The 20,620-nt window shown below is 45.8% G+C and overlaps 1 protein-coding gene across 1 annotated transcript in view; it reads left to right on the forward strand.

The window, feature by feature from the left end:
• The first annotated feature begins 271 nt into the window (after window positions 1–271).
• Window positions 272–20,620, forward strand: part of SLC43A2 (solute carrier family 43 member 2) — a 40,336-nt gene continuing 19,987 nt past the window's right edge. The window contains exons 1-5 of the mRNA XM_087825976.1: window positions 272–327; window positions 712–909; window positions 14,047–14,251; window positions 15,378–15,433; window positions 16,049–16,125. Coding sequence (XP_087682102.1) covers window positions 750–909; window positions 14,047–14,251; window positions 15,378–15,433; window positions 16,049–16,125 — 498 coding nt within the window. The 5' untranslated portion in view covers window positions 272–327; window positions 712–749. The remainder of the gene's footprint in view (window positions 328–711; window positions 910–14,046; window positions 14,252–15,377; window positions 15,434–16,048; window positions 16,126–20,620) is intronic.

A 20,620-nucleotide genomic window follows, 5' to 3' on the forward strand; every position in this document is an offset into this window, starting at 1 on the left:
AAGGAAATGGAGGAACCGGGATCCGTTTCCATCGAAAAGGGCAAATTCCCGGGGACACAGCCCAGGATGGGGGTCGCGCAGGTGGCTCGCGCCGCCGGTTTGAACCGGCTTCGCCTCCCATGCGGGGTTCGCGTGGCCGCAGTGCCTAGCGACCTAGACAGCGGCCAATGGCGCGGCAGTTCCTGTGCCATCAGGCCAATCAGCGAGCCGTAGGCGGACTGGAGCGAGCTCGGTGCGCTGATCTAGTGGTTGAAGGAACCAGCCCTGGGGAAGGGTCTCCATTGCGGGCGGGCGCCTGTCAGGATCTGAGCGAGTGGCCGCCCTCAGGTACGCCCCTGTTCAGGTGTCCTTACCTCAGGCTGCCACCCCTGCGGACTCCCAAGCTATGTCAATCATGCTGGGAGCCAGGACGAATTCCACGTCCCTGAGCAGGCGTTAGTCCCTTCCTGCTAGCATACCTCAGTTTACCTCTGAGCGAGCTGAGGGAGAAGTCTCCCTGCCTGGCCTGCACGGCTCTCCCGTCTCCGAGGGCAGCCGTATAGGTCAGCCGCGGTGGGTGGCCCAGGTCCCGGGCAAGGCTGGGGCTTCCTTGGCAGCGCGCACCTGCAGCCCGGGCCGCAGAGGGGTGACAAGCTCCGCGCTGCCGCAGGGGCCGAGTTCGGCCGCACCGACTGGTCAGGGCCGGGGGCTGACGCCGAGGTCTGTGTGCAGGTGGCTGCAAAGCCGGAGCCGGGCCACCTCGCCGCGTCATGGCGCCCACCTTGGCCACTGCCCATCGGCGCCGCTGGTGGATGGCCTGCACGGCGGTGCTGGAAAACCTCCTCTTCTCGGCAGTCCTCCTGGGCTGGGGCTCGCTGCTCATCATGCTCAAGTCAGAGGGCTTTTACTCCTACCTGTGTACTGAGCCAGGTGAGAGGGCGCGTGGGGCTCGGCTGGGGTGGTTCCTGGGGTGGGGGCTTTTGGATAGGGCGAGATGGCGGGACAGACCTAGCCAGCAATACTACCTCGCCGCGCAGCGCCTCCGGGTTAGCGAAAGGCCTATTGGATCCTCACCCAGCTCTGCCGGGTACATACCATTGTTCCCGTTTTATGGATGAAGAAACTGAGGCTCAGACGGATCTTCTGACTTGCCCAAGGAACTGTAATAGAATCAGAACCCCTAAGTCCGGGGTGTTATTTCCACCACCTGGGAACATTGTTGGACACCTCTCCTCCCAAGGCCTGGGACATCACTTGCCTTGCATTAAGCATGATATTCTGTGACTGTAGAAAGAGGAACTCCTGACTCAGTGCCTGGGGTGTAGCAAGAGAGAGGAAGTGGCTTGGCCTCCACCCTGTGGAAGGTTCATCTAGAATTTAGATGTTTTTTAGTCAGATCATTATGGAGTCTCTTAAGGGCTTGTCAGATACAATTTCTTGTCTGTTTTTGCTGCTTTGTGATTTCCCAATGGACATTTCCTCCCACAGGCTGTGAGAACATCTCAGTGGCCTTCTACCTCCATTGGGGAGGGGGGGGCAAGGGGGGTACTTATAGAAATGGCACTAGGTCTGTCCTTTCCCTTTGCCACACCGTTGGTGTTGCTGAATGCTGGCTGAGGATGCTGGTCTACAGGAATAGACCCCCATCCCTACCTACATACTTCCCAGCCCCTTGTGAAGGTCCTAATTGTTGCACCTCAGTAGGTTCAGCCCAACAGTGGGACTCAGGTTGCTCCCAACTTCTACCCTCCTACCCATTTCCTAGGTTATCTGGATAGGAAACATTTCCCTCTGCGCTCTTGCTGTCTCCAGCAGTTCAGCCTAATAGTTGAACTCAGTAATGCCTCTCCCCATTACCTTTGTTAGCCAGCCCCTTCCTGAGTCCCTTTAAATGGGGACAGCCCAATCTTGACTCCCTGATCACACCACCAGCATGCATTGTCTTTCTAGAGTTCTTAGTTTGGGGAAAGAAAAAGTTCTGAACCAGTTCATGCTGCCTGTAACCCCATGTAGAGTCCTTCCTGCTCTTCTCTGACCTTCCCAGGATACTTGTGAGTGTTCCAGTCTCTAGGGGAGCCTAGCTGGAGAGGTTTAGGGCAGGGGAAAGGGAGGGGATGCACCGGCTCCTGGGAGAGGGCAGAGAGTGTATCATTTCAGGGCAAAGAGTGTATCATTTCGAACCTTTAGCCTTTAGCCACTCAGAAATATTTCCTGATAGCCTAAGGGTTCTTGGCAGAGCTTTCCCCATGTCAGCAAGAAATCTTGGGAGATGGGAAAGTCACTCAGACCTTGTTCCTCACAGAAGCTTTCTGTTCTGCCCAAGAAATGTTAGATTAATGACTCTGGAAGGAACAGGTTGGAGAGTATTTGGCTCCTCTACTCCCTTCCTCTCTCCTCCCTTTTAGATCATGACCCTTCCTGCTTGCCTCCCTGGGCTCTCTCAGGCTGCACAGAAAGTCTAAAAAATAAAAAAAAAGTCATCACCCCCAGGTGAATTTTTTAGCATCTTGTTCACACTGGAGGACTGCTATATTCAATTTTTTTTTTTTTTTTTTTACCCTCTTGGTATTGGAAGGTCAGATTCTAGGGTTCTTCCCCAGTTTGTACACTGATTTAATTTATTTTATGGTATTGGCAGCATTGGGGCTGGTCACTTTATTCCTGCCTCAACCTTAGCTACTTCCTTAGTTTAAGTGGGAGGAGTCCCAGAGATTGTGCCAACCCCGTGCTGAGTTAGTATTTAAGCCTTTAAGGCTTGACTGGTCCCTCTTGTAGCCCAAAGTGAAGGTGAAGGTGAAGGTGAAGGGTCAGGGTGTGGGTTGAACATCAACTTCTTATCCCATGCCTTTGCTCCTGCCTCTGATTTTGGTTTCTCTGACTCTCTGGCAAACCCACTGACTCAGCATCCTCAGCAGGCAGGCCTGCTGATTCTATACAGCTTATCTCTCTGGCCTCTATGTTCCTGCTTCTGGGAGTCCAAGTAGCCTGTTGCCTTTCAGAGTCAGGAATCCCTGTGCATCGCCTGACTGGAAGGATTTAAGGTCAAGGTTTCTGCTGAGGTCTAATATTTTCAAACTTGGTGGATGGCTGAATTGCAGAGGAGCAGTTAAGCCATTTATTGAATTTATTGAATTAGACTTGTGAAAAGCAGACCAGCCTACACCTGATTGAGATGCAAATTTGTCAGCTTTTTGTTGCTTTTAGGACTGATGCTTTGGTTTGTCCTCTAAAGAAACTTTGCCTGAACCTGTTGAAAGGTTCTCAGAACTCTTTGTTGGGACTCCAGCCAGAATCTGGCCACAGACACAGTGCTGGGTTCCAGCTTGGTGAGGTGGGAGAAGGAAAGAAAGAGCCCCTTTCTCTGTTGCTACTGAGCTCTTTTTGCCCTGCCTGCTGGACAGTCAGGATTGATGACAGGGGCCGGGGCTGGGCATTTACGTTTTGCCTCCCCACCAGTCCCCCTGGTGTGGGCAGGAGACTGACCGGGTCCCAGCCCAGGAGTAATGGGGCTTTTCCAGGACTGTTTCCTTTTGGCCTCTAGATGGCCACTGTAACCACCCACACATGACCTCTTTCTTCACTTTCTCTGTCATCTGGGTGGCCCATTTCAGCAGGGGCAACTCAGGAGCTGGTGCTACTTGTGGATGTTTCATCTCCTCTTTCATCTAACCTGTACTTAAACAGTTTTGAGGTGCTATCCTGGAGTGCAGAGCTTTCCTGGCCCTCAGGGTATCTGCAGTGTGCCAGCATCAAACGAGTCACCACACACAGTCCTGTATAATTTCAAGTGGCGGTCAGGACTCCAACGGACAGCAGCATATTAGCACTGAGAGTGACAGTGGGGATCTGATTGAACTTGGGTGGGAGGGCCTCTGTGATGTTTAGGTAGAAGTGTGGAATGTGAGGAAGAGTGAGTCTGGAGAGAAGGGGGCAAGAAACCCTGAGGCAGACTGAATGCTGGAGAAGAGGAGAGAAAGGACTGAGGGGCGGGAAGGGGCCTGGGCCTGCAGGGTTGGGGAAGCTGCTTGGGGAGACTGGATTTTATTCTCAAGGCTAGAAGTGAGGGAGGCCGAGGTGGGCGATCAGTTTCACCTCTTAGATTCTTATGAATTGTTGAGGGTTTGCCACATGCTAGGTGGGGTGGGGGCTATGAAGGTGAGAGACATGGCCTCTGCCTGAAGGAGTCACAGTCCAGCCTAGCCATACACACCAAGGCAGACCCAGGTCTGTGTTCTCGATCACTGTAGTGCCTCTACCTGTGGTGTGGGGGGAAGAGCCATACCTATCCTCACGGAAACAAAGCAGGAAGCTGGCCGTCAGGGTTCTGAGAGGGCAGAGGGGCCGCCATCCCAGGGAAGCAGGATCAGGCTTGGTCCCCACAGGGCTGGGCCGAGGCTCTAGATGTGGACAGGAGATATTCCCTATGACTTCGACGCCCTCCTCCCCTTTTTTTTAATTGAATTTTTTTGAGTGACTGGTTAATAAAATTATATAGGTTTCAGGTGTACAATTCTATAATATATCATCTGTATATTGTATTGTTTGTTCACCATCCCAAGTCAAGTCTCCTTCTATCACCATTTATCCTCCCTTTACCTTCTGCCTCCCTCCACCCCTTTCCCTCTAGTAATCACCATACTGTTGTCTGTGTCTTTGAGTTTTTTTCTTTTTGCTTAATCCCCTTCACCTTTTCACCCCCTCCAACCCTCTCCCCTCTGAGAGCTGTCAGTGTTTTCTCTGTATCTATGAATCTGTTTCTATTTTGTTAGTTTATTTTGTTCATTAGATTTCACAAATAAGTGAAATCATATGTATGTGTCTTTCTCTGACTGGCTTATTTCACTTAGCATAATACTCTCCAGGTCCATCCATGGTGTTAAAAAGGGTAAGATTTTTGTCTTTTTTATGGCTGAGTAGTATTTCATTTTGTAAATGTACCACAGCTTTTTTATCCACTCATCTACTGATGGGCACTGCTTCCAAATCTTGGCTATTGTAAATAATGCTGCAGTGAACATAGGGGTGCATATGTTTTTTCAAATTAGTGTCTTAGGTTTTTTCAGATATATTCTCAGAAGTGGAATCACTGGGTCATAAGGCAGTTCCATTTTTTTATTTTTTGAGGTAATTCCATACTGCATTCCACAGTGGCTGCTCCAATCTGCATTCCCACCAACAGTGCACGAGGATTCCCTTTTCTCCACATCCTTGACAACACTTGTTGTTTGTTGATTTATAGATGATAGAAATTCTGACAGGTGTGGGGTGATATACAGTGTGGTTTAAATTTACATTTCTCTGATAATTAGTGACGTTGAGCATCTTTTCATGTCTATAGGCCATCTGTATGTTCTCTTTGGAGAAGTATCTGTTCAGGTCCTTTGCCCATTTTTTTTTTTTTTAAATATATATCTTTATTGATTTCAGAGAGAGAAAGGGAGAGGGGGAGAAACATCAATGATGAGAGACTGCCTCCTGCACGCCCCCGACTGGGGATCGAGCCCGCAACCTGGGCATGCGCTCTGATCGGGAATTGAACCAGCAACGTTTTGGTGCATGGGACAACGTTTAACCCACTGAGTCATACTGGGCAGGGCAAGTTGTCTGAGTTCTTTATAAATTTTGGGTATTAACCCCTTATCAGATGTATCATTGGCGAATATGTTCTCCCATTCAGCAGGTTGTCTTTTCATTTTGTTTATAGTTTGCTTTTCAGTGCAAAATCTTTTTAGTTTGATGTAGTCCCATTTGTTTATTTTTTCTTTTGTTTCTCTTGCCCTAGGAGATATATCAGAAAATATATTGCTACTAGAAATGTCTGAGATTTTACTGCTTATGTTTTCTTCTAGGATTTTTGTGGTTTCAAGTCTTACATTTAAGTCTTGAATCCATTTTGAGTTTACTCTTGTATATGGTGTAAGAAGGTGGTCTAAAGCCCTGGCCGGTGTGGCTCAGTTGTTGGAGTGTCAGCCTGCGCACTGAAGGGTTGCGGGGTTGATTTCTGGTCAAGGGCATGTACCTGGATTGCAGGTTTGATCCCTGGCCCCAGTTCTGGCCTTGCAGGAGGCAACCAATCAATGTATCTCTCTCTCTCCCTCTTTCCCTCCCTCCCTTCCATTCTCTCTAAAAATATTAATGGAAAAAATATCCTCAGGTGACAAGAATTAACAAAAAAAGAAAAAAAAGAAGGTGGTCTAATTCATTTTTTTGCATGTATCCGTTCAATTTTCCCACCATCATTTATTGAATAGACTGTTTTTACCTCATTGTATGGTCTTGCCTCCTTTGTCAAATATTAATTGACCATAAAGGTGTAAGTTTATTTCTGGGCTCTCTATTCTGTGCCATTGATCTATATGTCTGTTTTTATGCCAGTATCTTGCTGTTTTAATTACTATGGCCTTGTAGTATAGTTTGGTATCAGGCAGTGTGATTCCTTCAACTTTGTTCTTCTTTCTCAAGATTGTGTGGCTATTTGGGGTCTTTTGTGGTTTCATAAAAATTTTTGGAATATTCTAGTTCTGTGAAATACGCCATTGGTATCTTGATAGCAGTTGTGTTGAATCTGTAGGTTGCTTTGGGTAGCATGGACATTTTAATGATGTTAATTCTTCCCATCTATAAACACGGTATGTGCTTTCACATATTTGTATCTTCACTTTCTTTCTTCAGTGTCTTATAATTTTCCGAGTACAGGTCTTTTACATCCTTGGTTAAATTTATTCTTAGGCATTTTATTTTATTTTTTTTATGCAATTGTAAATGGGATTGTTTTCTTAGTTTCCCTTTCTGATAGTTCATTATTGGTATATACAAATGCAACTGATTTCTGGATATTTATTTTGTATCCTGCTTTTTGGTGGAATCTTTAGGGTTCTCTATATAGAGTATCATGTCATCTGCAAGTAATGACAGTTTTATTTCTTCCTTTCCAATTGGGATGCCTTTTAGTTCTTGCTCTTGTCTGATTTGTGTGGCTAGGACTTCCAGTGCTCTGTTGAATAAGAGTCGTGAAAGCTGATATCCTCATCTTGTTCCTGATCTTAAGGGAAACAGTTTTAGTTTTTGCCCATTGAGTATGATGTAGGCTGTGGGTTTGTCATATATGGCCTTTATTACATTGAGGTATGTTCCTTCTATTCCCACTATGCTGAGAGTTTTTTATCATAAATGAGTGCTGAATTTTATCAAATGCTTTTTCTGAATTTATTGATATGATCATGTGATTTTTATCATTCATTTTGTTTATATGATGTATCACGTTTATTGATTTGCATCCTTGGAATAAATCCCACTTCATCATGGTGTATTATCTTTTTAATATATTACTGGATCCAGTTTGCTAATATTTTTTTGAGGATTTTAGCATCTGTATTCATCAGGGATATTGGCTTATAATTTTCTTTCTTTATAATATCTTTATCTGGTTTTGGAATTAGAATAATACTCGCCTCATAAAAAGAGCTTGGGAGTCTTTCCTCCTCTTGAATTTTTTGGAATAGCTTGAGAAGGATAAATGTTCTTCTTTGAATGTTTGGTAAAATTCACCTGTGAAGCTATCTGGTCCAGAACTTTTGTTTGTTGGGAGTTTTTTGATTACTGCTTCATTTCATTAGTTGTAATCTGTCTGTTCAGGATTTCTGATTCTTCCTGATTCAGTTTTGGAAGATTGTATGTTTCTAGGAATTTATCTATTTCATCCAAATTGTCCAATTTGTTGGCATATAGTTGTTCATAATATTTTCTTACAATCCTTTGCATTTCTTTCTTTTTTTTAAATATATCTTTATTGATTTCAGAGAGAGGAAAGGAGAGGGAGAGAGAGAGATAGAAACATCAATGATGAAAGAGAGATTGATCAAGACTGCAACCTGGGCATGTGCCATGACAGGGAATCGAACCCCAATCGCCTGGATCCTAGGTCAACGTTCAACCCCTGAGCCACGCCCAGCCGGGCTACAATCCTTTGCATTTCTGTGGAGTCAGTTGTTACTTCTCCTCTTTCATTTCTGATTTTATTTACTTGGGCCCTCTTTCTTTTTTTCTTGGTAAGTCTGGATAAAGGTTTCTCAATCTTACTTATCCTTTCAAAGAATCAGTTCTTGATTTTATTGAAATTTTGTATTATTTTTTATACTCTGTTTATTTCTGCTCTGATCTTTCTTCTACTCACTTTGGGCTTTGTTTGTTCTTCTTTTTCTAGTACCTTTAAGTACCTTCTAGTACCTCTAGTACCTTTAAGTGTAAAGTTATTTTGTTTATTTGAGATTTTTCCTGAGATAGGCCTGTAATGCTATGGATTTCCCTCCAAGGACTGCTTTTGCTGTGTCCCATAGATCTTGGGTTGTTGTGTTGTCATTTTCATTTGTTTCAAGATATCTTTTGGATTTCTTCCTTGATCTTATTGTTAACCTATTCATTGTTTAGTAACATGTTATTTAGTCTCCATGTCTTTGTGTGTTTTTCTGTTTTTTTCTTATGATTAATTTCTAGTTTCATACCATTATGATCAGAGAAGATGCTTTATATGATTTCAGTCTTCTTAAACTTATTGAGACTTGTTTTGTGTCCTAACATATGGTCTATCCTAGAAAATGTTTCATGTGCACTTAAAAAGAATGTATATTCTGCTTCTTTGGGGTGAAATGCTCTGAAGATATCAATTAAATCCATTTGATCTAGTGTATTATTTAAGGCTTCTGTTTCCTTGTTGATTTCTTTGTCTGGAAGATCTATCCATTGATGTCAGTGGGGTGTTAAAATCTCCTATTATGACTATATTACTGTTGATCTCTCCCATTATTTCTATAAAGATTGGCTTTATATATTTAGATGCTCCTGTGTTGGGTGCATAAATGGTTACATAAGGGTTATACCCTCTTGTTGGAATGTTCCCTTTATTATTATGTAGTGTCCTTCTTTGTTTCTTACTATAGGCTTTGTTTGTTTGTGGGGGGTTTTTAATCCTCACCTGAGGAGTGAGGATATTTTTCCATTGATATTTAGAGACAGTGGAAGGGAGGGGGGAAGGGGAGAGAGAGAGAGAGAAACATTGCTGTGACAGGTTGCCTCCTGCACATGTCTCAACTGGGAGCAGGGATCAAACCTGCAACCCAGGTACCTGCTCTTGACTGGGAATTGAACCCTCAACCCTTTGGTGCACAGGCTGACACTTTAACCATTGAGCCATGCTGGCCAGGGCTATTTTAAAGTCTATTTTGTCAGTTATAAGTATTGCTATCCCAGCTTTCTTTTTTTCATTTCCATTTGCATGAAATATCTTTTTACATCCCTTTACTCTGAGTCTGTGTGTATCTTTAATTCTGAGGTGGGTCTCTTGTAGACAGCATATATATATGGGTCTTGTTTTCTTATCTATTCAGCTACCCTATGTCTTTTGATTGGAGCATTTAAGCCATTTACATTTAAAGTGATTATTGATAGGTACGTATTTATTGCCATTTTACTCTTTTAACTATGTCTCTGTGTGTATTTTTTTCTCTTCTTAAAGAAGACCCTTTAACATTTCTTGTAATATTGGTTTGGTGGTGATGAACTCCTTTAGCTTTTTTCTTGTCTGGGAAGCTCTTTATTTCTCCAATTTTAAATGATAGCCTTGCTGGGAAAGCAGTCTTGGTTGTAGGTCCTTGCTTTTTATCACTTTGAATATTTCATGCCAGTCGCTTATGAGGCCTTCCCTTTTTATGGTCTCCTACACCCAGGGTTAGTGGTTGATAGCTTTTGAAAACTTGCCCTTTCACTTTTATTGCCGTGAATATGACCGTTTTCACTCCCCTCCCCAGTGTATTTTGGATTAAATAAAAATTGTAGCAATGGGTAAAAAAGTCTAAAGGCTGGTGCCCACAGCCTCAGGATGTGTCGCAGAGAGGAGCTGGTGCCCTCAGCCCTCCCCACCAAACCTTCCGTCTTCCTTCCCATTTCATGACCTAATTTTTCTCCCCCACATCCTCTGCTCACCCCGCCTGGCTTCTTGGTATCCTGTTAAGGTCCTGTCCAACTTGGGTTGCCTTTCAGGGACCTCATGGGAGGATCTTGGGAGCAGTCCCATTCTCACTAGGTGACTTTAAGGTCCACCTGGTACTGCCCCAACACTGTGACAGCCTTGTGTTCTCAGGATTTTCTCAGAACTGCCTCTAACCCAGGTAGTATAGCATCAGCACAGCCTGAAGGTTAAAAGCACAATCTTTGGAGTCTCACAGCCTGGATTCAAGTCCAATTTCCCCAAGTATTGTCTATGAGACCTTGGGCAAGCCACTTACCTGTTCTGAAACTCCTGGTATCCTGGTGTGGGATATGGGGTGGGAGGGTGCCAAGTGACACAGGAACAAATAGCATTGAACACAACTCCAGCACACACAGGCACTTGTGACCACAGCTAAGGGGCTTGGCCCTGGCCTACCCAGCAGGACCCTCTGACTGTGTCCTGCCTCTTGTTTGCTCTGTGTCTGAAGCTGACCTCTCACCTATATCCCCCCTGCTGCACTGGAGATGTTGCTTCCTGTTCCCATAGACTAAGGATTTGAGAGAGACAGGAGATCCTGGGGCAGGGACCATCACTCCAGTGGTCCAGGGGTCCCCCAGGCAGGGGCGCACTCATTCAGCAGCCAGTCAGAAGGCTACTCAGGAATTTAAGTGGCCTCCAGCCCAGTACCCTTTGCTCTCTCAAGCATCATCCAGCCAGCTATTCTGGAGGCTCCCACTCCCTTTATTTTCCCGGGATGGGGGGAGCCCCCTCTTTGACCCAAAGATGTCAGAGGAGCCTGAGTGGGGTCACAGCAGCCTCTTTTCTTCCCTTCTTTCTCTGTAAAGATTTTGTGTGTGAGTGTACTGTGAGTGAGACCGAACAGTACAGGCATTGTTCCCTCTTCCCTGTGCCTGGGTTTCCTCCTGAGCAGTCTTACACCTGTTCTCAGCATACTCTGGCCACACCAGTTCCTGTCCTGTCTTCTTGGTTCACCTTCCCCAACTGGGCTGGGTCAGGCCACTCTGACCCCCCACTGCAGAGGCATCTGTTTACTAAACAGGTACAGGTGAGGCACAGAACAGGCTGGGCTGGGGTGAGGACTGAGCTGTAGGCTGGGAGAAGAGGGACACCCCAGGGCCTTGACACTTCCTGGTGCTTATCTGTTTTGTGTTTCTCCTGGCCCACCATGGCCCAGGTGGGAGCAGAGGGAGAGGAGCAGCCTGGGTGTGATTGTGCTTGGGCATCTGCTGGATCTGTGTTTATTCATGTGGGCAGTTTTACTGCCAACAAAGCTTCTGGGCTCACTGATGTTTTAAGTTGCTCTAGAGTGAGGGACACTCTCATATTGCTCCATAGACAAACAAGGGGCCACTCAGGCACTTCCACCCACCCCTGGCTTATCTGATGCTGGACATCACTGCCTGAAGGCAGAAGGGCAGAGGGCCAGCTGACCCCTTTGGCAGGGACTTGTTTAAGAAGAGAAGGCTGGTACCCCAAAGTAAGGTATTTGTTTCTTTGTGTAGTGGCTCTAGGATAAAAGATGGGAGGGACAGAGACCCTTCCTCTACTCTGACCTGTCTCCTCATGAACCCTCTAGTTATAGGGGTGACTAGATCTCTAAACAATTCAGATGTTTGCACCCCATCTCACTTATAGCAAATTAGGGAGATGCCTTGGGTATGTTGCTTTGGGATTTTATCTTCTCTCTCAGTGAGTGCAATCATGGATTTGAGGGTCTCCTGTAGTTCCTCTCTGGAGAACCTGTGGGTAGGGCACCCTGATGCCTTACTCAGAGACAGTGCTGCCTCGATGCTGATGTCCCATCCAGCTATGGCTCCCTGCTGACAGCAGCAGACCCTGCAGCACTGAGTGCAATGATGGGCTCTAGACCCTGCACGGACACAGTCAGGTTTACAGGCTAGCAATCCTGGACCCTCTCCACCCATCCCCTCTGTCACACCTGTGCTGGTTTGCTCATATTGGCACACCAACCTGAAATGGCTGTTGTCCCACTTCACATCCAGTTCCTGTTGCTGCTGGCAGGGCTGATACCTGAAGCCAGTACCAACCTGTGAAGTAGTTCTGCCTTCCCAGAAGCTGCCCCACAGTGGGCGAGCAGCTCGGCCCTTCCAGCTAAGCAGCATGTATGACAATTCGAGGTGGATCCCAATGAGCTTGGGTAACTCTGTTTGCCTGTTTGGGCTGCCAGTGTGGTGGGGCCTCTTTTGGAAAACTGAGAGAAAGCAGTGGGCTGGGTAGGGTAGGAATCTGGCTTGTTAGGCTTTGTTTCTGTGACTTTAAGAGGTTAACATTGTGGCTCTAATCTCCTTAAATCCCCTCTGTCTTCAACTTGTTTCTGTATGTCCTATTTCCTTCTCTCTTGATCCTTTTGACCACTGTGATCTGAGTCCATTTGTCTCATTAATTCAGTAAACAACTGCTCCACACCAGGGTCTGAATAAGGTGTTGAGGACACAGGTGACCAGAACACAGTCCCTGCCCCCCAAGTCCCCCGGCCCAGTGGGAGACTAGACACAAATCCACGCTACCACATACACAGTTATGGAACTCTGCTCCAAGTTACTTCATCAGGCTCTGCTGCCAGTTGGTTGCACCATCCTGAGCCTCCAATAATAGTAATTATAATAACTTTCAGCTCTTATTTATTGAGCACTTTCTATGCTTGTGTGAGCTCTAGAATGTTACTGGATTTTCTTATCTTCCCTAAAACTCTAGGCGGTAGATACTAATTGTTAGATTATGCTCATTTTACAAATTAAAAAACTGAGAAAGAGCAAGATTAAGTCACTTCTCCAAGGTCATACAAGTAGGAAGTGGAGGAACCAAAATTGAAAGCCAGCACCTCACCCTCAATCAACGTGCCCTTAGGAGGGCTTGTTGGTTAGAGGTTGGCATATGGCATGATTCACCCAAAGTGCATCCTTTCCTGTGACCTTGGGGCAGCCCTGAGAGGCCTGGGCAGGCCTTTGCAACCTCAGCTTTACAGCCCTGGCGCCAGAGGGCTGCAATCTGGAGGCCCGCACTTCTCTGAAGAGAGGTATTTCCTTGTCTCTTCCACTGTTACCGCAAATCTAATCAGAGGCCACTCCTCTTTCTGCAGGATTAGTCAGCATCTCATAACTAGCAGTCCCAGAGAGGAGTGAGTTCTTCAGCTATGTTCCCAACCTGTCCCCCACCCTCCTGCCTTCAGCTGCTGCAGCACTTTTTCCTTCCTATTTTTGTTGTCTTGGTGCTGGGTGGACTTTGGAGAGGGCCATTAAAGGCCAGGATGATAGCACAGGTGTGGCCTCAGGGACAGCAAATGTGGTGACTCTAGTGAGAAAAATAAGAAAAGTATACCTCAAGAAGTGAAAGCAAATAAGTTTGGACTATTTTTAAAATCTTTTCCCAAGGGGTTCTACAACACGGTATATGTGGTGGTTGATTAAATGAAAATATGAGGGGAGGAGGTAGCATATGGACTGCATATTTGAGAAGTCCACTGTCCTTAGCAGTAAAGGGGGTCTTTTCCACACTGACCTAGGAGAACCCCAGGGCATTGCAGTGAAACCAGCAGCTTGTCCTTCCCAGGTGGTCTAGGGTCGGCCTCCTATATACTGGCTGCAATCTGTTTCCATGGACAGAGCTGCTCAGAAGACTCTAGCCAACCTGCGGCCCCACTGTGAAGGCTGGGTCCTGAGGTCTACTATTCTAGGGTACAGGTGACTCTAGAATGAGAATCCCAACCTATGGCTCATGGTTGCTTTAAGGGACACATGAAGCACCTGAAATTATGGGTAAGACTTTGATTACATTTTCTGGGGAACAGGAGCATAGCTTTCTTTATTGGATTCACCAAAGGATCTATGACCTCCACAAAGTCAAGAACCTCTCCATTATCGTTCCAGGGGGCTTGGGCCAGATGGACATCCAAGCCTCCTTTGGTGTAGCCTGAGCCCTCAGGTGGCCCAGAGACAGCCCTGCATTCCCATTGGGGTGACTTTGAATGTGCACCTGCCTCTGATCTTTGGGAATCCCTGCCATGACCCTGTGATCAGGTTTCTCTCCCTCTGCACACACAGTGAATGTCACCAACGGCACAGGGGGAGGCACAGCAGAGCAAGAGGAAGAGGTGAGCTGGATGAATGGTTGGCTTAGCTGCAAGGCCCAGGATGAGATGCTAAACTTGGCCTTCACCGTGGGCTCCTTCCTGCTCAGTGCCATCACCCTGCCCCTGGGCATCGTCATGGACAAGTATGGCCCAAGGAAGCTCAGGCTGCTGGGCAGGTCAGTGTGGGGATGGGAGGTTGGCTGGCGGATCCTCGGCTGAGTTCCTCACTAGGGAATCCTGGTACCTGCTATTAGGTACACTGGGGAGTTCCCTAATTACCCATCTGGTACCTGCTATCAGGTACACTGTGGAGCTTCCTAAATGCCCACCCAGAGTTTCTACCCCATTTGCCACCAAATCAGTAGGTACTATGATCCTGTAATGTGCCAATATTGCATTAAAAAGGCCCAGGGCCTGGGAGGGTCTGGAGTTTCTTGTCATTAAGACTTCCACGGTCTTTTTGACCTTCTACCTCTATCAGGAAAAACAAGGTTTTGAAAATATACCTCTAATATAAGTACATGGAATTATCAATTATATATACATATGCCATTCTTAATTTTTTATGTGCTTTTTGATACATATACAAAAATATAAATTAAACTGGCTGAGATTAAAAGTTGTAAGATAGAAGTCCTAATATTTTCCTTACCACGGGCACCTGCGTGGATCATCATGTGCACCCTCTGGGGCATGTGTCTCTGGTATGTAAAGTTCCAGTGTACCAGACTGAAGGTCAGCCCACACAGCAACTGGCCTCTCAGATCTCGGCCTCGACAAGCCAGTCCCACTGGGAATGATCATCTCATAGGACAGTGGTTTGCAATGAGCGAGATCTGTAACCCAGGATGGAATGGGTGGTGGAACATTTTCCATCACTCTTTAGAGGGGTTTCAGGAGCTGGCACTCATCTCGCCCATGCCCACTGGGTTCTGTCCATCCCTGGCTGAGTGAGCATAGGCACCTGGGGCATGGATTGTGTCCTCTGTCTCTTCAGAGCCTTGACTCCCTTCAGTCTGGGGGATGGGAGGAGGCAGTGCAGTGTGGTGTTTCTCAGATGTGGCTTCCAGGCTTGAATTCCTGCTTAGGCACTTATTAGTTGGAGACTTTGGAGAAATCAGTTCTTTTTTTTGTTCTTTTTTTCTCATCAGTAAAATGGGGTCAATTATACTCCTTAGAATTGATAAATTAAATTAAGTATTGTATGTAAAATTTCCAGAAGTATCTAATACATAGTAAATATTCCCAAATAATAACAATAACAATAATAAGAAATAATGTATTATTTCTGCTTGTTTTTAGTGCCTGCTTTGCTGTCTCCTGCTTGCTGATTGCATATGGAGCAAGTAACCCAAACTGTGAGGACACTTTTCCTCCACCCTTTTATCAGGGACTGGGGAGAGTGCCCAGAGATGCTCACAGGCCCATCTGTTCTAGGACGCTGTGCCAGGGCTGGTGCTCACTGCGCAAGTTAGAGGGGATGCTTTTTAGGCCTTTACCCAGTTGCTCATCTCAAATGGGTGACTGGGTAAAAGAACAATCACCCCAGACTGATGTCTGAGGGCAGATCCCAGGGTGTGCAAAACTCCTATCTACTCACCAAACTAGGCCAGTCTGCCATGGCCTCATTGATCCAACCTGAGAGGCAAGTTCCAAGAACTAGGCGAGCTGCAGGGTTGTGTGCAGAATTGTGAACTTAGAAGCCACCCAGTCCCCAACTCTGTTCAGGTGGAGCTGTTGCTTCAAGGACTTTTAGAACAAATACCAAAATAGGACTTGAGTTTCACCATCTATTGATTTGGGGGTACTTTTTTTTGTTTGTTTCAGTGAAGCAGCTTCTTTAGGCCTCTCTTTTGCTGCTCAGGTTAGTGGAGAACAGAGGATGGGGAGGCACCTTTAGTAAGTTCCCAAGCCCCAGCCTCCCTGAAGCTCAGCTGTGGTCCCCTGATTATGTGCCTTCTGTTTTCTTACAGCTCTCTCTGTGCTCATCTTCATCTCCCTGTCTCTCAATGGCTTTGGTGGGATGTGCATGACTTTCACCTCATTAACAGTAAGTATCAGTTTCTTTAAGATCTCAATTCAGTCATCTCCCTGTGAATTTGAGGCAGCTTTTATTGGCTTCAATTTCTTTGCCTTTCATTCGCCTGCGTATGCCTGGACATCCTAAGCACAAGAGAGCTGCTGATGGTGAAGTGGCCAGACAGCAAAGCCATCTGCGGCCTCTCCAGTTGGGGAGGTCCTGCAGGCACAGCAGAGCACGGCTCTCAGAGTGGGCCCGTCCCCTCCCTGCTGACCTTGGCTTAGGCCCTGAGGAAGCCAGCTTACTAGCCATGTGTCCAGGGAAGACAGGAGCAGGGAGAAAAAAGCTACCACCCACTTCCTTTTCTCTTATTTTTCATGACAGCTCTGGCTAACAGTACAACCTAAAAACAAACCTCCCTCGGAATCTCCCCACCCCAAACCATTGCCTTTGTCCAGAACTGAGTGAGAAATTCAGGGGAGCACACAGGCTGCCTCTCTTCTTGGTTTTTGGAATGCCAGGACACAGAGAGCTCCTCTAGGAAAGGAGGTGTTTTCTCAGGATGCTGAGCACCCCCTTATTGGTAGCACCAGAACGCCGTGGAATGTGCTCCTTGTTGAGGTGAGAGAGACTGCAAGAAGGTTCAGGTTAAGGAAAAAAAGTCAAAGAAAGCTAAAAGTATTTTTCCTGGGAGGAAGAAGGAAGCTGTCTGCAGGCTTGCCCAGTCGGGCAAGGGTGCCTTTCAGAGCTAGCCATTGGGAAAGAAGTGAGAATAATAGGCTTTTCAAAGAGATTTCTGTCCAACAGGAAAGTCTGGCCTGCCTCAGTTTCCCCATGAAAAGTTTTTATGACACAATACCTACCATCACTATTTGCAGGATGCTCTGGTTTCTGATTGCTCTTTCCACTAAGGCGTCAGGAGTCAAGCTGTTGAGGGCCTTTGTTTAGCTTTGTGGGCGCCCCGGGGACTGCTGGTCTTCTTGTAAGGAGCTTGAAGAGGTGCTGGCATCTCTGTGACCCCTTGCCTGCAGGCTGCAAGCCAGAGGCCAGACCAGGCCCAGTGTCTTTTCTGGCCTTCCTATGCTTTGCCTTGTTAACTTTACCCTGGTGGGAAGGGTCAACTGTCTGGGTCTGGGTCCTTGGAAATGGAATGTTCAGTGGCGCCTCTGTTAGGTGAGAAAGGCCATGGCACAGGGCCATGTATTATGTGGTATGCTCAGGGAGTGGGTAACACACACAGATCTGGGCACTCTGGTTGCCTTGCTCCAGTGTAGTGAGAGATATTGGGTTTGTAGTCTTTTGTGTATTTTTATTTTGACTTTTTTAACCAGGTAGATTAAAGAAAAGAAATATATTCCCTCCCCCTCTGAAGTACCCAGAGGTAAATAAATGTTGAAACTGTAGGAAATCTGTTAGAACTGCCAACAGTCCACAAATTCTACTAAGTTGTGTAAACTGTAACAGGAGTCATGGTTCTGTTTGTTCTTTGACAGCATGAAAATGACCAACTCTTTCATCAAAATGAAAATTAAAAACCTAGCATTACTCTGTTATTTTAGTCACTCTATGCCTGTCATGGCAGTTCTGAATTTTGGGATAAGAGAAAGAGATGGCTCTTGAGCTTGAGGAGTTTATGCTCTGAGATGCAGAAAGATGCTTTATTGTGATAAAGCATAAGACAAATAGATAAAAACCACCATACCCTGACTCCTCTCTAAGAAAGTCTTTAAAATGAACTTGTTGTTGTCTAAGAAACCTTTAGGGGAGACTATTAAGCCCATAAGGACCTGTTTTCTTTTTTTAATTATGAAAGAAAATTGTTTTTATTTTAAAAAGTTAATATTTTAGAAGTATAAAGTATAGCCTGGCTGGATGTGGCTCAGCGGTTGAGTGTCAACCTAGGATCCAGGCAATTGGGGTTTGATTCCCGGTCAGGGCACATGCCCGGGTTGCAGGCTCCATCCCCAGTTGGGGGCGTGCAGGAGGCAGCCGATCAATGACTCTCTCATCATTGATGTTTCTCTCTCTCTCTCTCCCTCTCCTTTCCTCTCTCTGAAATCAATAAAGATATATTAAAAAAAAAAGTATAAAGTATAGACTGTAAAATTTTGTAAGCCCACCTTTATCAGTTTAGAATGTATCTCTTCAGTATTTAAAAACAATCTGGCCCGGCCGGGCGTAGCTTAGTGGTTGAGCGTCGACCTAGGATCCAGGCAATCGGGGTTCGATTCCTGGTCAGGGCACATGCCCTGGTTGTGGGCTCTATCAATGACTCTCTCATCATTGATGTTTCTGTCTCCCTCTCTCCATCTCCTTTCCTCTCTGAAATCAATAAAGATATATTTTTTTTTAAATTAAAAAAATCTGCATAGCCCTGGCTGGTTTGGCTCAGTGGTTAGAGCGTCGGCCCTCAGACTGAAGGGTTCCGTGTTCAGTTCAGGCCAAGGGCACATCCCTCGATTGTAGGCTTGGCCCCAATTGGGGTGTGTGCAGGAGGCAACTAATCTATGTGTCTCTCTCACATTGATGTCTCTCTCTCTCTCTCTCTCTCTCTCTCTCTCTCTCTCTTATACTCTCACTGAAAAGCAATGGAAAAAAATATATCCTCAGGTGAGGATTAAATAAATAAATAAATAAATAAAATCCTATAATCTGCATATACCAATGTTGGGGTTTTTTTTAAAGAAATACTGTTACTACTTGCCTTTTTCACTTAACAATTTATCTGTTATATCTTTTCCTGCCAGTGCTTAGAAATCTACCTTATTTTAAGCTCTAGAGATCTACCTCATTATTAAAGAGTTCCATGTAGTTCTATAATACAGATATACTATAATTTATTTAACCAGCTTCCTACTAATGGACACTTGGGTTAGTTTCCAATTTTTCTGATTTATGATGCTGCTGAAGTCAACATTCCTGTACATATATTTCTATAAAATAAATTCCTGGAAGTGGGACTGCTGGGCCCCAGGCTCAGCATGTTTTAAATGTTAATGTATACTGTCAAATGGTCTTTCCAAAAGGTTATACTGTACTGATGCCATCCTACCAACATGTATGAGAGTGCTCTTTTCTCCACACCCCTTCCAGTACCCAGTCATCAATCTTTTAAACATTAGCGAATCTGATCTGATGAAAAATGATATACCATGATTTTTAAAAATTTTTCTTTGTTAGTGAAACAGAGTATCTTTTCACCCCTATTTTGTCATCATTTGTATTCTGTGAATTGCTTCTTTATGTCATTTGTCTATTTTTCTACAGGGTCATCTTTCATGTACAAAGAAATTAGCTCTCTTCCTGAGTGCGAGGGATCTTACCCTAGGGTTTTTAGGCTTCTCTGTGGTTTGTGAATAAGCCTTAGAAGGGCTGTGCACACCCTTGAGATTATATGCAAACAGATTGTGTGTGTGCTCTACAGATGCATTTTTCTGAGGGAGGGCCCATTGCTCTCAACAACCTCTAATAGGTCTGTGTGGAGGCCAGAAGCTCTGCATCAGGAGCGTTCCTATTAGTGCCTCACACTTCCAGTGGGAGGTGAAAAGCTACACAGGCCAGATAGTGACCAGGCAAGAAAACGATCTGATCGGCACTTAGTGTTTGATTAGCAGGGATTTATTTAAGGGAGGCTGGTGGCTTGTCCTCTAAGGTCCCCATTCTTGGGTCTAGAGCAGAGGTCAGCAAACTGCTATCCCCCAGGCCTTGTAAGCAAAGTTGTATAGGTACATAGCCATGCCCACTTATTTCTTTTTTGCTGTGGCTGCAGAATGAAGTTGTTGTGCAGAGACCATGTGGCCTACAAAACCTAAAATATTTACTGTCTGGCCTTTTACAGAAGAATTTTGACAACCTTTGATCTAGAGGCGCCAAGAAGCTGCTCAATCACTATCCTCTGTGGGAAGGCACCCCTCTCACCCCACATCCCGCTGATTCCCCCCCTTCTAGTTACACAGGCCAACTTCCTAAGCACCTTTCCCTAAGCGTTGTTTTTTTCAATCTTCACCTGAGGATTTTTCCATTGATTTTTCAGAGAGAGTGGAAGGGAGAGAGAGAAAGAAACATCGATGTGAGAGAGACACATTGATCGGTTGCCTCCCACAAGTGCCCCAACTGGGATCAGGGATTGAGCCTGCAACCAAAGTATGTGCCCTTGGCTGGAATCGAACCCAGAACTCTTGGTCCACAGGCCGACTCTCTAACCACTGAGCCAAACTGTTCAGGGCCCTAAGTGCTTTTTAAGTTGTTTCTTTCTTCCTCTGCCGCTGCTCCTGACCTAAGGCTTCTCCGTGGGCATCTCCTGTCTCCTAGGCCTCAGATGAGGGCTCCCACAGTTGCTTCAGAACAGATCCTGAGAGGGGATTGAGAAGCAGGTCAGTGAGGACAGGGCTGGAGCTCTTGGGCAATGTTCTGGGGCTGGCCGCAGCTTCTGCTGAGCAGAGCCGAATCTCATTCTGATACAGCCCAGCCCTTTAAAAAGCAGAACTGTCAGGAACAGCTCCCAGAGATGGTGAGCTAGCAGCAC

This window comes from Miniopterus natalensis, chromosome 17 (genome assembly GCF_054644295.1).
Source record: "Miniopterus natalensis isolate mMinNat1 chromosome 17, mMinNat1.hap1, whole genome shotgun sequence".
Classification (NCBI taxonomy): domain Eukaryota; kingdom Metazoa; phylum Chordata; class Mammalia; order Chiroptera; family Miniopteridae; genus Miniopterus; species Miniopterus natalensis.